Below are 22375 nucleotides of genomic sequence, written 5' to 3' on the forward strand. Positions count from 1 at the left end.
AAAAGTCATCGTTATCTCGATACTTGTCAAGAGGAACACTTAGGTATTTTGAAGGGACATGTGACCATTTTACACTTGCATGAACCAAATTTGCTGATGCCCAATTCCCATGTCAAAGGCCCGCGCATTTGTCCAGATTAACAACGCTATTGGTTGTATCACAAAGCCTGCGAACAACTGACATCGCATGTTCTATGCTGCTGTGGTCGCTACAAAAAATTGCCACATCATCGGCATAAGCCAATACTTTAATTTCACTCTTCCAGTTCAAAACCACGAATAGGGCTTTTATTTATTAGATTCCGGCATGGCTCTATAGGTACAGAGCGAAACGTAACGGTGAATATGGGCAGCCTTGCCGCACGGATGCTCTCACGGCAATTCTGTCTGAGAGCTCGGTTAACAACCAGATTCGTGGTACAGTTACTATAAGCCATTTTAACCCCTTTAAAATAACTTCCCCAACAGAGACATGTTCGCGGATTTTAAACACAGTGTCATGTCATATACGGTCAAAGGCCTTCTCTAAATTAATTTGCAACATTGCGACTCGACTAAAGTCAGCGTCACAGCATTCCACTATACTCCGAGTGACATGAACATTTGTGAAGATGGTCCGCCCTTGAATTTCACACGTCTGGTGGGAGGCTACCAAGATGTCCATAACTGATTATAAACGTGTGGCTAATACATCAAAATTTTATAATCAACATTATTGAGCGTTATCGGCCGATAACCAGTTACTTGCTTAAGCTTAGCAAGATTGTCAGTTTTTGGTATAAGTACTGTATGTGTAGAGGAAAACGACGATGGTAAAATACCTATTCTAAATTACTCTTCATAAACGCGTTGTAAAATGAGAGTAGTTTCGCGTTTGAACACCTTATAAAATTCCGCTGTTATTCCTTCAGGACCTGGCGATTTCCCCAAGTGGGGCTGATCAATAGCGTATTCCAATTCCGCTGTTGATAAGTCGGTAGACAGGCTATCACTGTCTTCACCGGTCAGTCGGGGTAGTAAACTTAAAAATTCAGCCTGAAAGGCCGGTACATCCTCTGATTTGGAAGCGAACAAATCGCGATAATATTGACTGAAAGCCTCCCTTATCACCTTCGGATCGTCCGTCAGAGTACCTGTGTTTTCGATTTCTGCGATATCTTTCCTTCCAGCGTATATTTTTTCTGTCGTTAAATTCTGCCTACAGGGCATATCATCTGCCAGCAAGCGATCTGTTCGTGCAGGGACTGCAGCTCCCTGAAACCTTGTCACACCGATAACGTCAAGCTTTGCTTTAACTTAGCTGATAATTGCAGTATATAGTCTCTTAGCGGCTTATAGAGTCCCTTAACGCCTTAGCGGAGCACGCCGTCGTGAATGGCCACAAAATTGACTGTGACAAGGCAAGGATCATCGCTACCGAAGAAGTAGCAGCATCACGACTTCATTTGGAATCCCTAATCATACAAACTACCCCACACACGTTAAACCGGAACGACAGTAATCTAAACCCGAAATACGCACGCTCCTTGCGCCGATTATTCAACCAATTTAAATGAACCATATTTAAATGACCCTTGTTTGGTAATGAATTCATTGTGAACAACGCTTCCGTGTGGAAGCAGGAACGTGAAGAACGAACCTTTTTCACTCGTCGGCGTCTCTGATTTTTCAACAACAAAGAAAAAATCACAGTATATAGTCCCGGAGCTCTATTTTCCTCAATATTTAATTCTTTCAGTATCTGTTTTAGATTCTTTTGTTCAGCTTTTTCAGCGTGTTTTATTTGTACGGACCTTTCGATAGCCCTCATTTTGACACCAACTTTAAATTCCCCCCACTTTTCTGCCCAACTTTTCTCATAACTCAACCAAACTTTCTCTAACACGTTCTTTGTTTCTAAAAAAACGTATCATCCTTTAATAATTTTGCATTGAGCTTCCACAAGTCCCAACTAAATTTCGCTTGAGATGTCACGTTCTTTCCCGTGGTGAATATGGTACAACAGTGATCGCTAAATGTAACCGGTTCGACGACGTACTTATCGCAAATGTTGGTGATGTGTTGTAAACTGTCGAAACGGTCAATAAAGATAAAAAAAGCCTTCGTAGCGTGTTCTGCGTGTGCTCCCCTTCCAACCTGAAGGACCTTAGTTCGATTCTCCGTATCTCCACAGAGTTTTTAATTTGGATATTGTCGGTTTTCGTGTTACAGCGCTAACATCGGCTCTTCTGCGACTCGAGCTCCTTGGCCCTATCGCGTTAAAATACCTGATGACTGTGATGTGTCAAGTCGTCGAGTTTAAATAAGAAACTCGTCACATATTTTTCTGTGCGATTAGGACGGCTTCCACAAGTATGCTTCAGTCTTGCGCTCACATGTGAATCTCGCAGCTGCGGAGAGTGATGGCTCGCTCACCCAGCCTATGTCGCATAGCTGCGGGAGCTTGTCGCGTATGAAGGAACGGAAAATGTACGAAAACGAAAAGACCTGGGGCTTCGAGCAAAAAAACGCGTGCGCTATTCATTTTGTTACACGCGTAAAGTTGGCATACAAAACAAGTTGCATTTTGTAGTCTGCAGTGGCCGACAAATGAAAGCTCCCCCCCCCCCTCTCTCTCTCCCAGGGAAAACGAGAGACTGCGCAAGGAGGTGGCGGCGCTCAGGAGCGAGGTCAAGGAGCTGAAAGACCAACAGAGGCAATCTTCTACTTCTCCATTCTTTTCCGCGCGAACGTGATGCAAAGTCAAGCGCGCGCAACTCCTCCCTCCTTGCGCCTTGCCTTGTGTGCAGCATGTCATGGCTGCAATAATAGGATGCATGCAGATGAAGCATCGGTTGGCGCAACTCATCCAATCGACCTCGAGGTCCTCGACTTGCGATTACGCGATTAGCGTTCGGGGCATTGCGTTGGGACTACTGAGGCAGCATTTTTTTCGTATTAGATGCTCAAAAAAGTGGCGCACAATTTGTAATATAATACCTCGTCTTAAAACTAAGAGGGATTCGCGCAAAGAGTGTTCACTTGCCAGATAGCAGAAACAAGGAACGTATTTCACGGTTTCTTCGAGGAATTGATCGCACCACAGCACGCTGGAAGAAACTATGCACGAATATGCAGAGTTATGCATATACGCAGGAAATATATGCATATATGCAGGAAATATCTTGGATGCATGTGTCCAACGTAAATCAGTTCTGCACCCGGCAGTCCCGCATTGACCTTGCAGAAAATGCTGAGCGCAGACACAACATTCGCACTGTGCAGCCCTGGCATCGAAATCGCCCAGTCGCCGACCTTCCTGACCCGGCCCGACTACCTGATCCCGCCTGCCTTCGAGCAACCCACCGCGGCGCCACCGGTGGCACGCATGGAAGGTGAGAAAGGCATTCCACAAAGCGAGAGATTTTACGAAGGAAAAGTATGCTGAAGCCACATTTTCTACCCCCTCCCCTAAATGCCCCCCTCGGAGTGGCCCTTTGAGAGTTAGCTTGCAGGTATATATGGATGGGTGAATTTGTCAACAGACACCCTGCGTTCAGGTTGTCTTCAGGAGGGTCCTCCAGTCCAGGGCCGCCTCCGTGCGTGGCGTGACAGCGCTGGAGTCCCCAGCAGAGAATAAAACCACGCCCTAACATGACTCACTGAACGAAGAAGCGCAGCTCGCTTCCCGATACCAAGTCCACGTTCCGAGGCATCGATCGGGGTCTGTCCCATGCTTGAAATTAACTGACGCGCGACATATACTGCCGCAAGTGATCGGCCGTGGTCTTGCAATAGAAATCTGTACTCTAGAAAATTCAACATGCCGACCACCAACGTTCCATCGAGTTTTGTGCCCGAGTTACTTGGGTATTGCCACCCCAGTTCACTGGGTGTTTTAAATAGGACGTGACATTGAAACTCGTCATGCCCTTTGTGTTCGTGCGTGTGTGCAGTCCTCAGCGCGCAGCGTCAAAGTTTGTAGCATTCGAAAATGGCGTGCGGTATTTTTACGGGCCACGCAGGACTGAGCCCTCTGCTTTAGTTTCGTGAGCGATACACTGATTCGGATGCCCTCAAGCTGGCGGCAAACGGCTTGAGAGCTGCGATCTCCAGCAGCTGGGGGTCCACTTCAGAGCAGCAGGGCGCGTGATCCGTTGAGACCTTCTGGGCGCGTTAGGCACGAATGCGTCGCTGCTGCGGTACTGTAGCCTCGCGCGATTCTGGAGCAGGACTCGTCCGCCGTCTGGCCATTTTAATTCACATATCGTTGAGACCTAACAGACGGCGGTCTCGAAGCCGGCGAACTGTGCGGTGCGCTCGTCTTTTTGCTGACCTTGCCCATGTTGTTATGTTGTCACATTTCGCAGATTTCGGACAACGCACTCCGAGCATGCAGAATTTCTCCGGCGGCGCCATCGGGTAAATTCACTGCTACCTCCCTACTGTGCTCACCTTGTCTAGAGAACTTCACTGCCTCACTGCAAACTTCTTCTGAACCGTGGCCACGATTCGATGACGCGGTACCTTCGAATAACTCAGTCATTCCAGTTGTTGTAAAACTTGCTTTGTAACCATTGTGCCGAAAAGCGGCTGCGAAGCCTGTCCGTCCGCTGCCAGGCAGTCTTTTTGGCCTTATTAACTGCGACAGGCCGCAGACTTTGCCTCTGCGAAGCAATAATTCCGTTCTCCAAAACTCTACCTACCGCAGACTGCTGCTGCAATTTGAAGCAGGAGAGAACTCAGGCATCTGCACTGGGTTCTACGAGCTATTTACATTGGGCTTGTACTGCTTTGTGAAGCTGTCTGTCTCTGTCCGTACCTCCCTCCCTCCTTCACTCACTCATGGCCTGGAGCGGGTTGGTGACTCCCGAACTCTCTTCTCATGCAGTTACACGCCGAGCAGACGTGCCACCGCCATGATGGCCAGCACGGTGAGTTCATAGTGACTCCGATAAGGTACTGCACGGTGTGGAACGTTCAACTCAATCCACATGTGCTGGCATTTTTCGTGAGCCTTCGTATGCCTTCGTTGCTGTGTCGTGTGTTTAATGAAACTACAGCCTCCTGACGTGCACCTTGTGGCTATCTGCACATGTTGTCCCAACTAAGGAGCAGCCAGCTCTTATTATCAGATCCAGCAAAATTCTCGACCCTCCATCCACGCCGAAGAGCGTCCCTCCTCAATTCATGAGGACTCTCTGGCCTACCTGAAAAGTACTCCCAGTGGTTAGGAGATGGACGCGGGAGCTTTTGTTTATGGCATATTACGACCAGTAGCACGTTGATAGTAAACATATCCACACTAAGCTAGTCCTTCAACGGCTAAACATTTTGCGCCAATACCGACTCGACGTTGTGCATAAACTCTCGAACAGCTGGGCACCTCGACGTTCATTTGTTCTGCTTCGCGCCCCGTGGCATGCCTTTCGCCAGTACTACTAGAAAGTAACGCGAACCTCGTGTTGCTGCCGCAAGCTCTCATCAAAAAGTTTCTGGCCTTTCGAAATGCACTGTCGCACTTCTAGGCGAACTGGTTGCCACCAAAACCAGGGCAGCTCAGAAAGTCTCCTATACTAGCCCCATATCCAAAAGTGCTGATAAATTTGCTCCATAGCCTTGGAGGTTGAGCGTACTGGTCAGTGCGGTATCGGCTGTAGCCCAGTGCATACAACGTACTCGGGAGCAGGTTTTGTTGCAAATACGATGCGAATGTCTTGCGAGTTCCGCAGACGGCGCACTTCTCTCTAAAGCAAAGCATCAGTGAGGATGTTCGCATGGACGAGCTCCAAGGGGACCTCTGAGCCACAGTTTGAGTGCGTATATTTGAGCCGGTATCGAGCAGCTCCACCACTCATTAATGCGACGTTGTCACTGCACACCACCCCATTCCAAGGAACTCGGCTACCGATCAAGCCAACCAAAACGACTCATATGACTTGCACAGTGGGGATCTCCCTGTAGCAGATGGCTGCTGAAGTGGAAGCCAGCCGCAGGTTGCACAGATATCCAGTCCGGTCCGATACTTTGTGCATAGACCTCGTATTCTCAGCCGCGCAATCTTTACTGCATGCATAAGACTGCGCATCGGCAGTTTTTCCGAAGCTCTCTTGGTAGTTTCTCGCGCGCTCTACAATTTTTAAAAGCCAGTGGAAATGGTTAAGCGTACCACTTCCGTCAAGCAGTCAAAGAAAGGGTGTTTAAGCCTTTTCTCTTCAACCATACATCTAAGAAATCGGTCTGCGTAATTTATTCCCTCATGAAAAATACCAATTTCGCTTCTTGACTGGTGGTCGTGGGGCTACTTCCAATACGTAACGCGCTTGCCACACAAAATAAACAGTATATTACTGCTGTAGGATTTTTATCCGCACGCTTTAAAATGGTGTTACGTCGTGTATTCGCATGTTTCAGTGCTGTAAGGTTCATACCACCTTGCATATAACCCTGGCTGGTTTCGAAGCGAACGCACAAAATGTTGTTCCTCAACTTGAAGCCCTCCGTGTTCCATGGCCACCCGTTTTGTTTATGGCACCCAGCTGTACCCGTGGCGCCATCTATCTGCGTGGAATTTGCAGGCTCTCGTTCACTGCCAGGCTGCGTAGCATTTTTCACGAGATATTCTACCATTCTTCGCGTGGGTCTTACCGAGCGCGCGTTGGTCAATATGCCTGAAGTGCGCTGCGGACGAACATGTGCTCACGCGATTGACAGTCTTGACGCGAATACCGCAGGACCTATCCCAGCAGAGGGGTCACCGCACCTACGCCCATGATGACCAGCCCGCCAGCCGCTTGGACGTGGCTCAAGCCACGCTGGCCTTCGGTAAGCAATCTCGCCCACCACCAGCTTCCTTGCAACCACAGGGCGTCCTGTAGCCGCTGAAAAAGCTAACGGGTAATTGAAGACAGCATGGTTAACGCCAGGCCGCTGTAAATTTTGCGCTGCTTCCTAGAGGAATAACAAAAAAATGTCAACAAATTCGCCAGTTGGAGGACGAAGATATTGCTCAGTACACGGCGCGCACGAACCTTCAGAGTTACTATATATACCGGGCCAGATGCAGAGGCGACCGCTCTCGTGCGTCATTCCTCATATGCGTGTAGCATGAAAGTGATGCATGGTTGGCTGCGGTACGTACACCTCGCAGGAAATTTTATGTGGAAACACCAACCACGCTCGTTGCGAGCTGAACGTGAAAAGGCGAGACATCTTTGCAGCCGGTGTTCCCGTTTGATTCCCGCTTGATAGTACTCGCACACGTATACGGTGCTCCCACGAGCAAAGTAGAAGACAGCGAATCTTTGTTGCGTGATTTGTTGATTACCTAGTTCATTTCGAAGTGAAGATCCAGCAGCGAACCTCCCCTGTAACTTGGTCACTGGGACTGAAATGCAATTCAAAACAGAAAGCTAGGGAGGTCTCTTGGCGTGCCTTCAGCGCAACGATTTCGGCAGCACGTCAATGATGCTGAACTGCAATTCAGCATTACTTGGCTTTACATTTTTTTCCCCCTCTCTTCTCAGGGAGTTCACCGAGAGAGCGCAGGTGAGGAGGCTTACGACTTTCCAAGATATGGGCGAAGCTATTATTAACGTGTGCAAGATGAAAATGCTGCTGCGCTTTCCAATAGCATAATAGAAAAATTTTCTAATCAATCACGCGCGGCTAGTGCCACGTGTGCCACCTTCAAGAGAATACTCCCAGCACTTTAATGGCCATGACATTTCTGTGGGGCCGCTTCTTTTGGAGGATTCGCAACTTCCAATCGAAACTGCCACTATGCCCCCCGCCCCCTTCAGCATATATTTTATTTTTCATGAGAAAAAAAGGCAAGTTAAGCAATGCGCAAGAACAACGCAAGAAATATGCTTAAAGGGGCCATGACATGGTCGTTCTTCATATTGCAGTTTTCTTCTTCAGTAACTAATGCAAAAGCTTATGATTCAAATTCTGAAATTTGGCTGCCCTGGACGCGCTGTATTTTCCAAAAAATACGATCCAAATTGAGACCGGGAGACTCCTCCCACCGGCAGCGACCGCCATATTGAAAGCTGTCGTGACGTCACTAGCACATGCACGGAGCAACGTCGTCTGCTCTCGTTGCTGCAATATGCGCAGCGAGGTCTCATTCCCTCCTGTGCTTTTGCGGGCGATCGAAGTAGCAGTCGTCCCCCATATATGAATGACTGGTACCGAAAAAGCGATAATAGTAACACAGTTTTTCTTCGGTATAGGTAGGGTCCGGTCACACTATAGCTGATGCGACAGCGATCGATGGTCGGTGGGCTGATGGGTACGCAAATGCCGTTGCTGACGCACTGGTCTGTCACGCTAGATTGACGACAACGCCAGCACGATCAACGATCGCGTATCGTAGTAATGTTAAAGAGGCAGCATAGTGGGAACCAGAAGAGAGTGGTAGGGGACTAGTTGGTATGACATTCTATAAACTTAAGAATTGACCTCATGCTAACCACGGCGACATACGCGGTGTGCGTGCACCAGCGAAGATGGGCTTTCATTCGGTGCCTGCGCATAAATCCGATCGGCGAGGCAAGCGACACGGGCAGAAAACGCCGCATGACGGTGCCGCTCGCCGCCGTCGCCTGGGCTTGTGCGGCCTAGTGTTCCTGTATATGCTCCCCCTAGTGTTCCTGTATATGCGCGTCTGTTTTCCCTCGCCGCTCCGAACGCCATTCGCCGAGAGGCGGTCACATGATTTTCGTGACGTCAGGTGTTCGATTTTCTGCGGGGAAGCTGACTTCACAGGTGCAGTGCCGAGCGACCCTTCGTCAGCTCGATGCCTCACGAGAGCCCACGCTGTCGGCTACATTTCACACATTTCCCGTGCACGCCTGTGGCGTCAGGTTTGGGGTTCTGCTGTGGCAGTGAGCCGCGCAGTTGTCAGCTATGACTGCATGCAGTGCGCCAAACTGCAGCAACCGCACTGGAAACAGCAAAGCGTTTTACAAAGTGCCATTGGGAAGTTCGGCGGCTGAAGTGCGTCGGCGATTGAAGTGGCTTATGAGAATGGGCAGCGTTAAGCGCTACGAAATATAACTTATTAACAGATGAAAAAATGCTTTTTAATAAAATTTAGGTAAGCTAATATCAGCGAGAAAAGTACTTATTCGCGGTCCTTTAAAGATTCGTCATTTCACTGCATTTAGCTACGGGGCACATTTTGTAGAATGTTTTAGGCAAGCAATTGAGTTTGAAATTTTTTATTTAGGTCAGAGTCGCCTGTTCAATGCATTGGTGTTGCTTTAGTCTGCTTGCCTGCGACAAGTTGCAGAATCATTTTAATGTGGTTCTAGGGAGATGTGTTTTCATATTTTCCTTGCATAACTCGCACAGAACACGCGGCGGTGCTAGTTGTGAAAAAGTAATTCACCGCAATACTCCCTATTTTTAAGACGCGCGCAGAGGAAGACAGGACGGGACAGACGCTGCCCCATCCGGAACGGGACTGCTTGTTCATTTGAAATTACTTGTTCCAGGAAAAAAAACTGCAGGCCGTTTCTAGTATTTTTCGTCAATTTATTGTCATGACTACAATTTGCTGTTAACCGATGGCGATTTTTTTTTCATCCTGTATGCACACCCTCGGCAAGCCACAGATTAGTTTTTCGCGCTATGTTTAAAAAATTGAGATCGAGTGCAATTTTTACGCAAATAAAAAACAAGCCCAAGCGCTGTACACAGCGAGACGATGTACGCAGCCCCTGTGCGCACGAGCGGTGGCTTTCCCGCAAAGATTGGATCATGATGGCGGACCTTCGCGCAACTCTTCTCCCTGTGGGAGCATATACAGGAACACTAGTGTGGCCGAGCGAAAGCTCCACGCCCGGCCGGTGAGCCGACGGCTGGAAAAACTGCGCTTGTGTACCTTATCCGTATCGAAAAAAGTGAAACAAGCGGCTACATATCATATCTTCACACGTTGTTACTAGTCAGTGAGGAACCTTTCCCATATTCTTGAATTTTGGTTGACGGTGGACTGCCGGCCCCTTTCGTGATGAGGCCTAGCGAGTACGCAGGATTCGAATGTGCGACTTCGGCGATTGTGAAGAGTGAATTCGCAAGCTTTAGCGCCTGCAAATAGCTGTCGAGCGTAGTTTTGGCTACAGTGCCCTCAAAGCGACGACTGCCTACATCTCAGGACGCGAGTACAGTAAGGGGGAAGTGCCGATATATGTGACCCGGTCTGCATAGCATGTGCAGAAGGCAGCCGGCAGCAGCCGTCAGCGTCGACTGTGGACAACATATCTGGTTGTTTTCATTAATTCAAGTAATGCCCGAACGTGTTGTTAGCCAAACCGACCTAAAATTAAACTTTGGTGACATAAAAGAAAGCAGATACAATTAGCAGAAAGCGCCGGTATTTTAAGCGAAGCGTTTCCCAAGCAGGCGATATAGCATCATCGGCCCTTATTGGAGTGTTATCATGGTGTGTAAATGAGTAAAAGTGCAATTTGTGAGCAAGAGTATGTAATATTTAATAAAAGGATAACCCACCAGGCGTTTTATGCCACCCAAACGAGCAGTACTGTTTGCGCACAGCCATGTAAACAACCTCAGCGCGGGGCTGCAGTTGTAATCGTGGCACTCCTGGGGCACAATGCACACACACAGCAAAATGCTGTACTATAGTATCAAAGCACTTATTTAGACGGCGGCGACTATTCATCATTCGGACAGTGAAAGCATTCGAGTCACGTAGGGTTTTGCAAGCGGCAATTGGTTCCTAGCTACAAAAAGGTTCTATGAGTCGAAGGAAATGTATGTTCGACCTACAAACGCGTGCATGCAGAGCGGAAGTCGTTGCACTCGGCACTTTTCTCTGCTCCTTTCGTGCCTCAAGGTTACGGTAGTGCACCTCTTGATAATTTGAGTTTAATTATCGAGCAATGAATAGCGGACAAGAACTTGGTAGCTATAGCTACAAAACGCCGTGGCTTTCACGGCGCACATCGGCTAAGGCATGCACGGCACGTGCCGCATTTCACATACGGGAGCACTTGACTGCTCAAAAGAGACCACACTCATAACATACGAACAGCATGCTTCTAAGCGTAAATAATAAAGCAGGGGTCCATCGATTTCTGTTTCCTCAACAATCGGAAAGTGGGCGCCATGAGCAAGTCCGCTTTCCCAAGGATCACTCAGCTCGCGTACCAAGTTGAAGGCTTGCCAAAAGAGAACACGGAAAATGCATTTTATTTTGCTAGGCTAAAAGAAAAAACCTTTCGAGCGACCGCTGTCTACGGTGTGCATGCAAGCACCTCAACAGCTCGCAGCAGACGACGCGTGGCGTGTATGTGCTTGTGACGTCAGCGAACAGAGGTTGCCAGACCAGCAAGCATTTCGCAAAAGGAACGAAAAAAAAATTCGTTTTAAGGATATTTACCGCACAGAATCAACTGAAAATTGGGTGAATTGTAAGTTACCTTGTTGGGAATTAAAGGCGATAAGCAGGGTATGCGTGAAAATAGGCTGTCATGGCCCCATTTAAGTCTAACTAAAGTGGTTCCTATCCTTGCTACTAAAGTGAATCATCTTTAGTGTAGGTGGACTTTTGACAGTATACGAAGCATAAGGGTGTGCGAGCAGCGAATCAAATATCCTCCTATTTGATTCGATGAATGAATCAAATTGTGCGCTTTCAGCCTTATTCGAAACGAGTTGAATAAGTTCTCAAGTTTTCGAATAGCTTTTAAACTATTGGCAGTAACGCTCGGCGTGGTTTTATTCAATGACTGTTTCAAAAACAGGGCCTATACTCTGACCCCGCACAGCATGCTGCCGTGATCGCACTGCGCAGGAAGTGGGGTTCAGCGCCACGACGCGGTCGTTTCCTATGGCGGCGTTCAAAACGCCCACGCATGGACCGCCACGGTGGCCAAGTCGTTTGAGCATCCGCCTCGCATGCGGGAGGTGTGGGGCTCGATCCCCAGTGCCGCCGGAAACCCACCGATGATACAATGGGTACAAGCCTTCCCCCGCCTGGTGCTTGGGTTATTTGGGGTGCAATGCTTGGGAAATGGGTCTTTGACCCCACCTTGAGCAATAGAAAAACCTTGTGCTATGGCGCTCTTTGGCCACAGGTGCCCTTGTGCCCTAAAAATTCATCATCATCATCATCTTCATACATTGCCGCTGTGGTGGCTGAGTGGTTATGGCGCTCGGCTGCTGGCCTGAAAGATGCGGGTTCGATTCTGGCCGCGGCGGTCGAATTTCGATAAAGGCGGAATTTTAGAGGCCTGTGTGCTGTGCGATATCAGTGCACGTTAAAGAACCCCAGGTGGTCGAAATTTCCGGAGCCCTTCACTATGGCATCTCTCATAGCCTGAGTCGCTTTGGGACGTTAAACCCATATAAACCAAACCAAACCATTGCTTCCTAGATTGGGCGATGAGGTAGGGCTCAGGCAGGTTTCAGCAAATCCCGCCTTGATGCGGGATCTCAAAAGCCTTGCCTCACAACTCTTGCCCTCGCCCGTCTACTGAGATATGGCACTGGTTTATTCGCTGTCGTCACCAGTAGCAAAAAGTGTGTGTGTGTGTGTGTGTGTGTGTGTGTGTGTGTGTGCGTGTGCGTGTGCGTGTGCGTGCGTGCGTGTGTGTGTAACCTCCTGTATCAGCGAATGCTTTCGAAAATTAAAAAAAATAGGCTTTTCGGGGTAAAAATATGGCTTTTGCGGCATACTATTTTCAGTGTTGGTGGACATGAGAAAACCGGATAATCGCCTTTAATAGTAAACTGGTTAACTAATTTTTAGAGATTAAATTTTAACTAATAGAGTTAAGTGACTAGTTGCAATCACAGATTTGTAAAGCCAGTTGTTAGTAATAGCCACATCAGTTTTTAGAATTTCGAAAACGCGGTTACCCTTGGCGCTGTGGCTGGACAAAGTTTGGGTGCATCGTGCGAAAATACATGCCCTTACAAAGGCATGCAGGCAAAGCAACCCCTTCAGTTCACGTAACTAGCCGAGAAAGCTGGCTCCCTGGGTAAATGGACACCTCAATCGCGCTTTGAGGTATGTGGCAGTGGTGTCTGCCTGTAAAACGTGCTTTCGCGAAACATTTCATTCTTAGCAATGCTAAACCATGAGCCATTGTTTTTTAATTTCAATGCAATTGCCATCTGCCCACCGTGGCACTGGGAATCAGCTCATTGGCGAAGAGGTAGATAGCCTCCCGAAAACATTATGTGTAAAAATGAGCCTTACCGGAGCTCGACTAGAGCAACCTGGGTCTTATAAGCCCCATCGGTGGCCATCTTTGAAACAGCAACCTGCAGGGGCATTGGCGCATTGTTCAACCACACCACCGTGTCAGTTGTGGTATGAGGACTCTCCGCGTTCTATGAATCTATGCAAGAGAACAAGTACTTGAGCGGTAGGGATCGCTAATGTTTTCACATTATACTCTTAAGGGAAGGTTAAACGTCGTCTAAGTTTCCCAAAGCCCATTTGTAACGTTTCACAAACGCCTGAAAAAAAAAGGCATTGATAGCAATTTATTAACCTGCGACAAAAATAGTAAAGTCGCATAGTTGTAAGGTTTCAGTGGTACAGAATTTTCCGATTGGTCGGCAGAGGTCACGTGACTTTGTGACGTCATCATAACCTGCCCATCATGGCAGGTAGCCCCCCTGATTTTTGAAGTTGGCCCACCCCCCAAAATTCCAAAGGACCGCAGAAATTTGCAAGTAGGTCTACCCAAGAAAATGAATTATTGTGGATTAGTGGGAATTGTTTGGCGGATTTGTTAGATTGGTATAACCCCATCTGATAATCCAATAGAAGGTACTCAAACACTAAAGAAGCTGGTGAGTTATGCATACCATATAAGGGCAGTGGAGGCTGTTCCAACAGAAGTTTCGGCGTGAAAATCGCAAGAACATTAGACACTCATTATAGACACCATACAGCAGGCAACCTAAATGCTATCACATTTTCTTCTTTAAGAATGTGGTTAAGAAGTCCCCCAAATTTTAATCACAGGTCCACTTACTATGAACTTCGGATATAAATGATAGAAAACCGCGCTACCCTCAGGTCCGTTTGAACTGGGCTCGACTGACTAGCCACTTATAACGGTCGCACGGATTCTATTCCTAATGTATCTGAGGTTCGGAGGCGACATTAGTTGTCAGCAGCAGTTATGACTGCATTGTCAGTGGGAAAATGCTGTCCTCTCAGAAAAGCGAGGTCGGGTGATTAAGGTGGGGTCGGTAACAGTGCATTGCTTCAAGCAAATGGGGTCCTGCGTCGAAGAGCGTGTTGTCCAGCTAAAAAATTACCGCAAGTTCTAGCTTTTTCAGAGTGTTTCCTCGAAATATTGGCAGGTTTCGGTGCTTCCAGAAAGTTCGAATAGTACTGGGCATTGATTTGTGGAGCTTTTGGAGGTAATCAACCATCAGAATTTCCTCAAAGTCCGATAAGGCGGAGGCTATGACATTTCCCTGCAGAACATTTCCATTTCTGTAGAACATTTTTATTGTTCTAACTGCTGCTTCATTTCTGGATCAGAGTGGTGCACCCAATTTTTGTGGCCAGCTGGCCCAAGGAGGCCTCCCGACTGGCGCGGATACGCTTCATTTATATGAGCAGACCATCAACCTTTGTTGCATTTGCGCCTGACCACGTTGGCCACAATACATTTGCCACCTTGGCCTCGCTTCCAGTTGTCCGCCGCCTTGCGATTTCCACCGTTCTCCTACCTGGTGTTGAAGCTGTTCCTTGGGACACTGAGTGCCTTGGGTTTCTCTCCATTCCCAAAAGATGCATGTATAGTACCCCACATCAGGAATATATTGGGGACGCCGTGGTTGAGGAATGCGGGTTCACCGGGGTTCTTTAATGCGTGCCGACATCGCACAGCCGGCTTTTTTTTTTTGGACTTTGCCTCCATCCGAATGGGCCCCCTCGGCTGGGATTCTGTCCGTCAACTTGGGCTCAGCAGCCAAAAGTATATGAATTGTAAATTTTGGTGTTTAATTAACGTCTCGAAGCAACATGTAGGCTATGGTGGATGCCGTAGTGAAGTGCAACGGATTAATTTCAACCACCTGGGACTCTTTAATGTGCGTTGACATCGCATAGCTCACAGGCGCCTTTTGCGTTTCACCTCCGTCAAAACGCGGCCGCCCTGCTTCTGATTGAACGTTGGTCTTCCAGCTTGGCAGGAGAGTGTCCCAACCACTAAGCCGCCGCGGCGGGTCTATTTCTAGGCTTACAGACCATCTGTAATGGGCAGCGTGTTGTACAATACACTCACGTGCATTAACGTTTCTGGTGTGGAATGAACTTATAAAGTACAGCAACACGTCTCATACTTTTCAATCTCTGATTAACGCACATGTGTAGAGCATTTAGCCCTTGACTGACTCTGAAGTGCCAGTCTTCTTCCCACCACCCACTGCGTGAACTACTGGCTGCTTTTCATACATAATGCTTTGAGCGGTGTTGATGTAGCCTTGTGACTCCTGTACTTAGTGATGTTAGTCCAATATGGTCAGGGTGGGGGTTAAAAAAGCAAAGCATCTAAATGACTGCACTCAATCGTATCCACAACTGCTCTTGATGAATATACTCAGGTCACTACCACGCTCCGATTCGTCTCTGAGCAGCATCCGCTTCCGGACACCAAGCACTGATTCTCATTCAAGGTGAGTGCATATGATTTATGGATCCAAAAGTAATAAAAAAATAGTGTCTTTCTTGGCCATGTTTCAGGTATAATTGACCCCAGAGGTGGTATGCACTGTAATCTCTGCTTGTAGCAGTATGGTGATTATGTTAAAAGAAACCTGCTTTGTTCGCAGATTCAAAGACATATTTTAATCCAGCGGTAAGGGTGAGTCCATTTGTTCTCTAGGAAAAGCATCAAATACTTAATGTGGCGCACATTTACACAACTGCATGCCCAATCAAAAATCCAAGCAAAGAGCACTTAAATGTTAAAGTTGCAGTGACCTTCCAACAACCATGCTTTTAAAGCTTGCTTTTAATTCTTGTGAAGAGGGTTCTAGTTTTCACATTAGGTACCTGCTGTATGTATGAATGGTATTGATTTCTCTTTCATCACAGTGTGCCAGCATTATTTAATTGCATGATTCTCTTGGGCAAGCATCGTCGTTCTCAAGAACTTTGAGAAATAAGTTGTAGAAGTGACCATTCAGTTAAATCTAATCGCCATTTGCTTAAACGTTGTTCTGGCCATTACCACAGCTAGACTCTCTGACAAGAAAGTGCAGGCAAGAAACAGGTGTGCAGAGAATGTTTTTTGGGCACATCTCCCATTTCTAGATTCAGGCATCCAGCAATGTCTGGAAGTACAGTGTGTATGGAACTGGCGATAAGATTCTGATAGCAGCTTTTGTACAGGTTTTGCAGTAAAAGAAATTTGAAATTTTAGCAGAAGTTTTTAGGTTTTCTATCAGAGAAAATGGCATTTTATAGCAGAAAAAAATGGTTCGCACCAAAATTTCAGTTCTTGCAGGACATAAAAAAGGGGATTGATAAACTTCAGGTTTATTTGGCAAGTTCAGTGTTCACTGTGACCATAGTAAAGCAAAAAAATGAAAAACCCTATTCCCAACTGCTCTCGTTAAAATGCTATTTCCTAATAAAAAAGGATAGCCAGAAATAAACAAATGGAAAAACGATTTTGCTGAAGACTGTGTAATTTTTATTAATTGTGAACAATAACAAAATGTGAAAAAATCAACACAACACGCTGGCGAAGTTTGGCGCAGAAGTTCCTCCACTGCAAGTAACATGATAGTGGCACCTTGAATATTCCAATATTTGTCATGAGTTTTCTGTCAGTGGAAGCAGACAGCTCCATTGGCTCCAAGGCAATGTCAACACAATGTACCACTCAAAACTTCGCTTGATATTCTCTACGTGGTGACATTGTCGGGGATATGACATCAGCAATCATATCGCATTAGGTTTCTACTATACTGAATCTCATGTAAACCAGAGCATATGGACTAGAAAGGTGTATTTTCCTAATGTAACAGACAGGCCATGTTGTAATCAGTAGCCATGCAGGATGAAGTGCCAGTGCCTTTTGTGAGATACTATATGCAAACAGCAATTCACTGCCGTAATGCGATATTATTAGCATACCGTAAATTATGGTGTACAACCTGCATGCTAGACGTTTAAAAGTTATTTGGGGCTTTGTGGACACTATGCGATTCTATATACAAGGTGCGATCATAAGAAAAAATATTTTTGCAGCGAAAATTGAGTCCTGCAGACTATACCCAGGGTGTGTGTGGACTGTATACCAGAGATTACTAAATTCATTCAACACACCGATCTCGATTCAAAATAGTGAAAGCATCGATTGAAGACTGTTGCATGAGTTTGTGTACATGGTGGTGCAGCTGCGCTAGCTAACAAATCTGCGCCAATATTTTTGTTGCAATCAATATTTAAGTTTCACCATGGTGGAGCAATTGGAGGGAGAGTAATTGGAAGGCTAACTTTGCCGGTAGCTAACAACTCAGCTACGGTGAATCATACGCCCCATTAAATTCGGGGAGCCAGAACTAGTGAGGCTGGGCATTACTTAAAGAGCTTCAGAACAGTGAGCCTGTTTTAAACAGTTGGGTCCATAGGGCTTCCTAGGCATCACCAAAATTGCTGCGCTTCACTGATACCTACAAAGATGAGAAGTGTGTACAAAGCAGGGTGCATAATACCACGACACAAAGTCAGCTAATTGAATTTTCAGTTTATTGATAGCTACTGAAAACACCGTATGGGATAGGCCAGAAAAACAAGCAGTTGTGTGAGTACCTCCAAAAATGTCTCAGCACTTCATTTGTGTCTCTTGCCATTTCTTATGTCTCGTCCCTTTTCCTATTGCCATGCGCCAACCAGCCCAACTTAGCGCTTCGCTGAACTTCCAGAATTCAATGAGAAACTGCTACTGATGGCAGTTAGGAGCTCACGATGCTGGTCTGATTTTTTTCAGGTTCCCAGTGAGCAGGTGCTTCTCAGAAGACCACACGCGCTCTGGGAAAGCTTCACCTTCCAGGAGTTAGAACACAACATGAACTGCAACATATTATTATAGCTACCTGTTAAAAGTTCTTGTTGAAGTTAAGTTTAAAGTCTTGTTCCAGTTACAAGTTAGTTAATTTAAAGTTCTTTTTTAAGTAGCGTGGTTCTTTAACAAGATGGCAAAGTATGCCTGAACAGCTGTGTGCATGTAACAGCTTCTGAGAATAGAACACAGCAATAACTGCAACACATTTAACGTAGCTAGCTGTTAAAGTTCTAATGAAATGTTAACGTTTTTTTCCAGTTAAAAGTTAGTTTTAGGCTGTTGTTGAAATAGCGTTGTTCTTTAACAAGATGGCAAAGTGTGCCTCCTTTGTTGTGTACCTAATAAAACAAAACTTCACTTTATCTCAAGAAAATTGCCCTGCAGACTCCGAAACCCAGCTTGTGCCAGCAGCACCAACACAAAGAACTGAACATCGCATAATCAATCCCTCGCGAAGTGAATTTTACAAGAAACTTGTGCGGGGAATGCAAAATGAGAGGAACACAATTTACACATCTCACCTTACTGAATAAAGAACACAGAATGGCTTCAGAAAGCTTTAAAGGAAGCGTGAAATTTTTTACCCATTCGTTAAGCGGAAACTACCTACTTAACCATGCAAATTTGTTAAAAAGGCCAAAACAAACCTCTCTGTACAATTGCATAATGAGGTAAATCAAGAACATGAACTGAAATTAGGCGTTTCCAGAGATTTACTGTTAGCTATCAACTAGAACAAGCAAGTTGCCTGGCAGAGCTTTGCGAGTCACTTTGTTTGCCATCTCGTTTTCATAATGAACTGAAATTACACGTTTCCAGAGATTTACTATTAGATGTCAACTAGAACTTGCAAGTTGCCTGGCAGAGCTTTGCGAGTCGCTTTGTTTGCCATCTCGTTTTCATAATGGCAGTGTGCTGGGGATATCTAATGTCAAAGGAGATTGGCTGATGGTTAGTTTTCCTAAACAGACTTGAGAGATTTTTGTAGGACTGGTTTCAAGCCTGTGAATGTCACCCATCGCCCATCTATTCGTCACAACATTTATTATAAAGATATTTTCTTTGATGCCGTGCAGCTCTGCCACTGTGGAGACTGTTGTCCATTGAAGGTGATAGGAGAGAATTTGCCCTGCAGAAGTGGCACACAGAAACCAAAGGAGGAGCTGTGGTTTCAACATATTTAGAGTGAATAAAGTTTATTCTCGCTCTCCTTTGAACATGAACCATGGGTGAAGATTTTGCTCTCTTGCGAGAATTTTGAATTATTTATTGCAGAGCTGCTTGCAGTAGCACAGCCTGTGGCACACGGTTCTTTGCAATAATGCGGGACATAAATCACATGATCGCTTTTGCAAGTGCGTGTAATAAATCATTTGCACTAGCAAATGCAGGTGTAAATGCGTGCAGGCATAAACTGATCTTCCAAGCGCAACAGCTGTTGCAGTAATATGAGGCTAACATGGTTTTCCTACTGATGTTGGCTTCAGCTGTTGTAACAGCACATTGCCAGGCATCTTTTTCCTGAGTACCGTAGAATACAGTATCTGAGCAATAATATCACCACCCCCCCCCACCCCCCCGCAAAGATGAAAATTTTCTTTAGCTGCATAATATGTTTCAGATGGAAAATGTCTTTGCGCAAGCGTGAAACAAAAGCTGCTGAAAATGTACAGTGGGAGTCATAAAGGCATGAAAAAACCATGGTAAATCTCAATTTCGGATGAAGTAAGTGCTAGGATGTACAACAAAAAATGCAGCACTACCTAAGGATCGCAAGCGGCATTGCCTGTTGATATTTTGGCACCACCGTAATTCTGATTCAGAGTTGTCAGATTGGAACCAGATGCAATCACTACCTGTGAGTAAACACAATTGATGGCTAGCCATGACACTGCCTGCACTTCCTCGTACAGTCTTCAAGTTCTCGGGAAGTTCCGCTTTAAAAAGTCCATCCCTAATCAACAGGGGCTTTTGCATGTAAATGGTCACTTTTAGAGTACTTGCAATTGAGTTGAACAAAATGGCAATATGACCTTTCAGACATTTGTTCCATTGACAATGGGTCAAGCTATGAGGTGGGGGTCAATACGCGCACTGCCATATTTACCCGATTTTGACACGCACTTCTTCGTGCTCGAAAATTGAGCCGTGAAACAAATGCGCGTTAGAATCGGATGCAAAACCGAAACCAAGCTATGAACCGTCCCATCACAATGTGCTGATTGCACTTTTCTCCGCTAGTAGTTATAATTCTGGAGACAATAGAGACCTTTAATATAGCGCATGAGCGCTTACGTACGTTATACGCCAGCATTTAGCAGGAGGTTACAGCAGAAGTCGCATGAGCACACTTTTAGTTTATCATATGCCTACAAGAATGCAACGATAGCACAGGCAGCAGTGGCGCCATTTGGTGTTGAGTTCTGGAAATAATTTGTGACAAATTTTTCACACTTAGCCAAGGTTATCCAAGTCGTATAGCGTAGACAGCCAGTTCCATGGCCTGTACAGTCGAGCCACGGCCTAATTTTTTTTAGGTTACTGAACCGAGAAAGGTTTTTAATAACATCATACTGATTTTTTTCGAACCTTTCTGCCTATCACCCTAACGACTACACTTGGCAAGGCTATGACCACTATGATTACCTGGGCGTAAAAGTCCAAATCAAGGCAATCCACAGGCGGCGGTCGCAGAATCGAAAACAGGTTAAGTTTATCCCTCATTCGTTCTACTGTCAGTGATAGGAGGAAAAGCGAATATCACGCGTACCATTTAAAGTCAATGAATATGCCTAAAAACCGAATAGCATTGACGAATTCTCTCCAAAGCGGGGGATGTGGGCGATGCGAATTTTAGAAGCTATTTTTCTTAGCGCAAGCAGCAGCACGCACGCTAAATTTGAAAAACAGCGTACGTAATGCGAACGTAAAAGCTCAATTTGAAATATCGTTTGGCGCATGCACAGTACGAAGAACACTATTTTATAGACCTCCTGCATGTTTGAAAACAAACGACGTGGCGCTGGACTCGCTAGCGGGCTCGTGGTATGCAAAAGATCGGGGAGTGGCGTTGCGTATAGGTGTTGAGCGCGGGTTTTCAAGGCTTGTAGGCGCGTTTCCAGTTTCTGCGAATCATAGCAATGGTCGATGCTTCCAACTTAGTAATTTGTCGAAGTACACGAGCTCGCGTTGGCCACGTGCGGCGTATTCAGAGAAATAGTTTGCCACTTTGTATTGTGTATATGGTTAGTAGTAAACTTGTAGAAAGTGTTCCTTCCGTTGGTTTATACGCTAGGCATTGAGTAAAACAAGTTTTGACACTCTGCACTAGCCGGAATGATTTTACTTCGGGACAGTAGTGAGGCGAAGCGCTGGTGTTGCTTCGTCGGAGCAGACGTGCGCTCATCGTCTGTTGGCATACGTGTCGCGCTGTGCGAAAAGTGGGGACAGCGTCGTGTCTCTGATCTCCTCTGTCTCGCTTAAGCGCTGTTTTTAGCCGCATGACCACGCACCAGCCATGCCGACTTGTCCTCTTGTTTAGCTGGTCGATTTGGTGAAAATTTTTTATTTCTAGAATTATTGTCTTTCCTAGCCCTGGAGTCTTGTTTCGTGATGAAAAATTATACCAAAATATTGAGTACAAATTTATAAATTACGCTATTTAGATGTGTGGTCATCAAAAATTGTGAGGTAATTTCTTTGATTTCAGTGCCGCATTTCTTTGACCAAAGCGAAAGCGAAGAGGCCATAAACGAGGGAATGAACTTTAAGGTTCGTTTTCTGACCTCTCACATTTTCTGCGACTGGATCACTCACCTTCGTAATTCCGTAACGCATGAAAATAAAATGATTCCATTTGTCACAAACTTTTCCTGAGACGTTGAGGAACGTAATAAATATCTCGATTTTTTTTCCTACACGGGCAGTACTATGTTAGTTTTTTTTTTGTAAGAAACGTTTTCATGTAACTATGCATGCATATATGTTCTGATCATCTAGAAAAATAACTAATTGCGTCATCATACAGTACAGGGCTTTGTGTACATGCTGGCATACAAAAAACTGCGCACTATCTACTCAATTATTTAAGACCTTGGGGTGACTTGACGAGGGTGTTAATTATAATTACCCAGAACTGCACCAGGTATAGCTAAAAATAAAAGGCATTACTGAAACTAGCGTAGGAATTTCATATTTGCACCAAGTTTAGTTACATATCGCATGCATAAATAACGAAAACACTTTTCATTACCGCGTCCCCTCTCAATCTCGCCACGTGTCTGTTAGTAGCACGCCTGCGGCTGCTTCTTTCCAAA

The 22375-nt window shown here is 45.9% G+C and overlaps 1 protein-coding gene across 5 annotated transcripts in view; it reads left to right on the plus strand.

Moving 5' to 3' along the window:
- Window positions 1-18421, plus strand: part of LOC144115576 (E3 ubiquitin-protein ligase RNF212B-like) — a 68715-nt gene extending 50294 nt beyond the window's left edge. For 3 of the 5 annotated variants that reach the window (XR_013311458.1, XM_077650002.1, XM_077650001.1), the window contains 7 exons: window positions 2624-2695; window positions 3265-3374; window positions 4350-4401; window positions 4871-4913; window positions 6714-6804; window positions 15589-15660; window positions 17985-18421. Coding sequence is in view for 2 of the 5 variants with exons in the window: in XM_077650002.1 (XP_077506128.1) it covers window positions 2624-2695; window positions 3265-3374; window positions 4350-4401; window positions 4871-4913; window positions 6714-6804; window positions 15589-15617 (397 nt within the window). In the remaining 3 variants the exon portion in view is untranslated. Of the gene's footprint in view, window positions 1-2623; window positions 2696-3264; window positions 3375-4349; window positions 4402-4870; window positions 4914-6713; window positions 6805-15588; window positions 15661-15816; window positions 15849-17984 lie in introns of all 5 variants that reach the window. The other 2 variants (XR_013311457.1, XR_013311459.1) reach the window with 1 other exon arrangement.
- Window positions 18422-22375: the final 3954 nt, after the last annotated feature.

The sequence above is a fragment of the Amblyomma americanum genome, chromosome 1, assembly GCF_052857255.1.
Source record: "Amblyomma americanum isolate KBUSLIRL-KWMA chromosome 1, ASM5285725v1, whole genome shotgun sequence".
In the NCBI taxonomy this organism is placed as follows: Eukaryota; Metazoa; Arthropoda; class Arachnida; order Ixodida; family Ixodidae; genus Amblyomma; species Amblyomma americanum.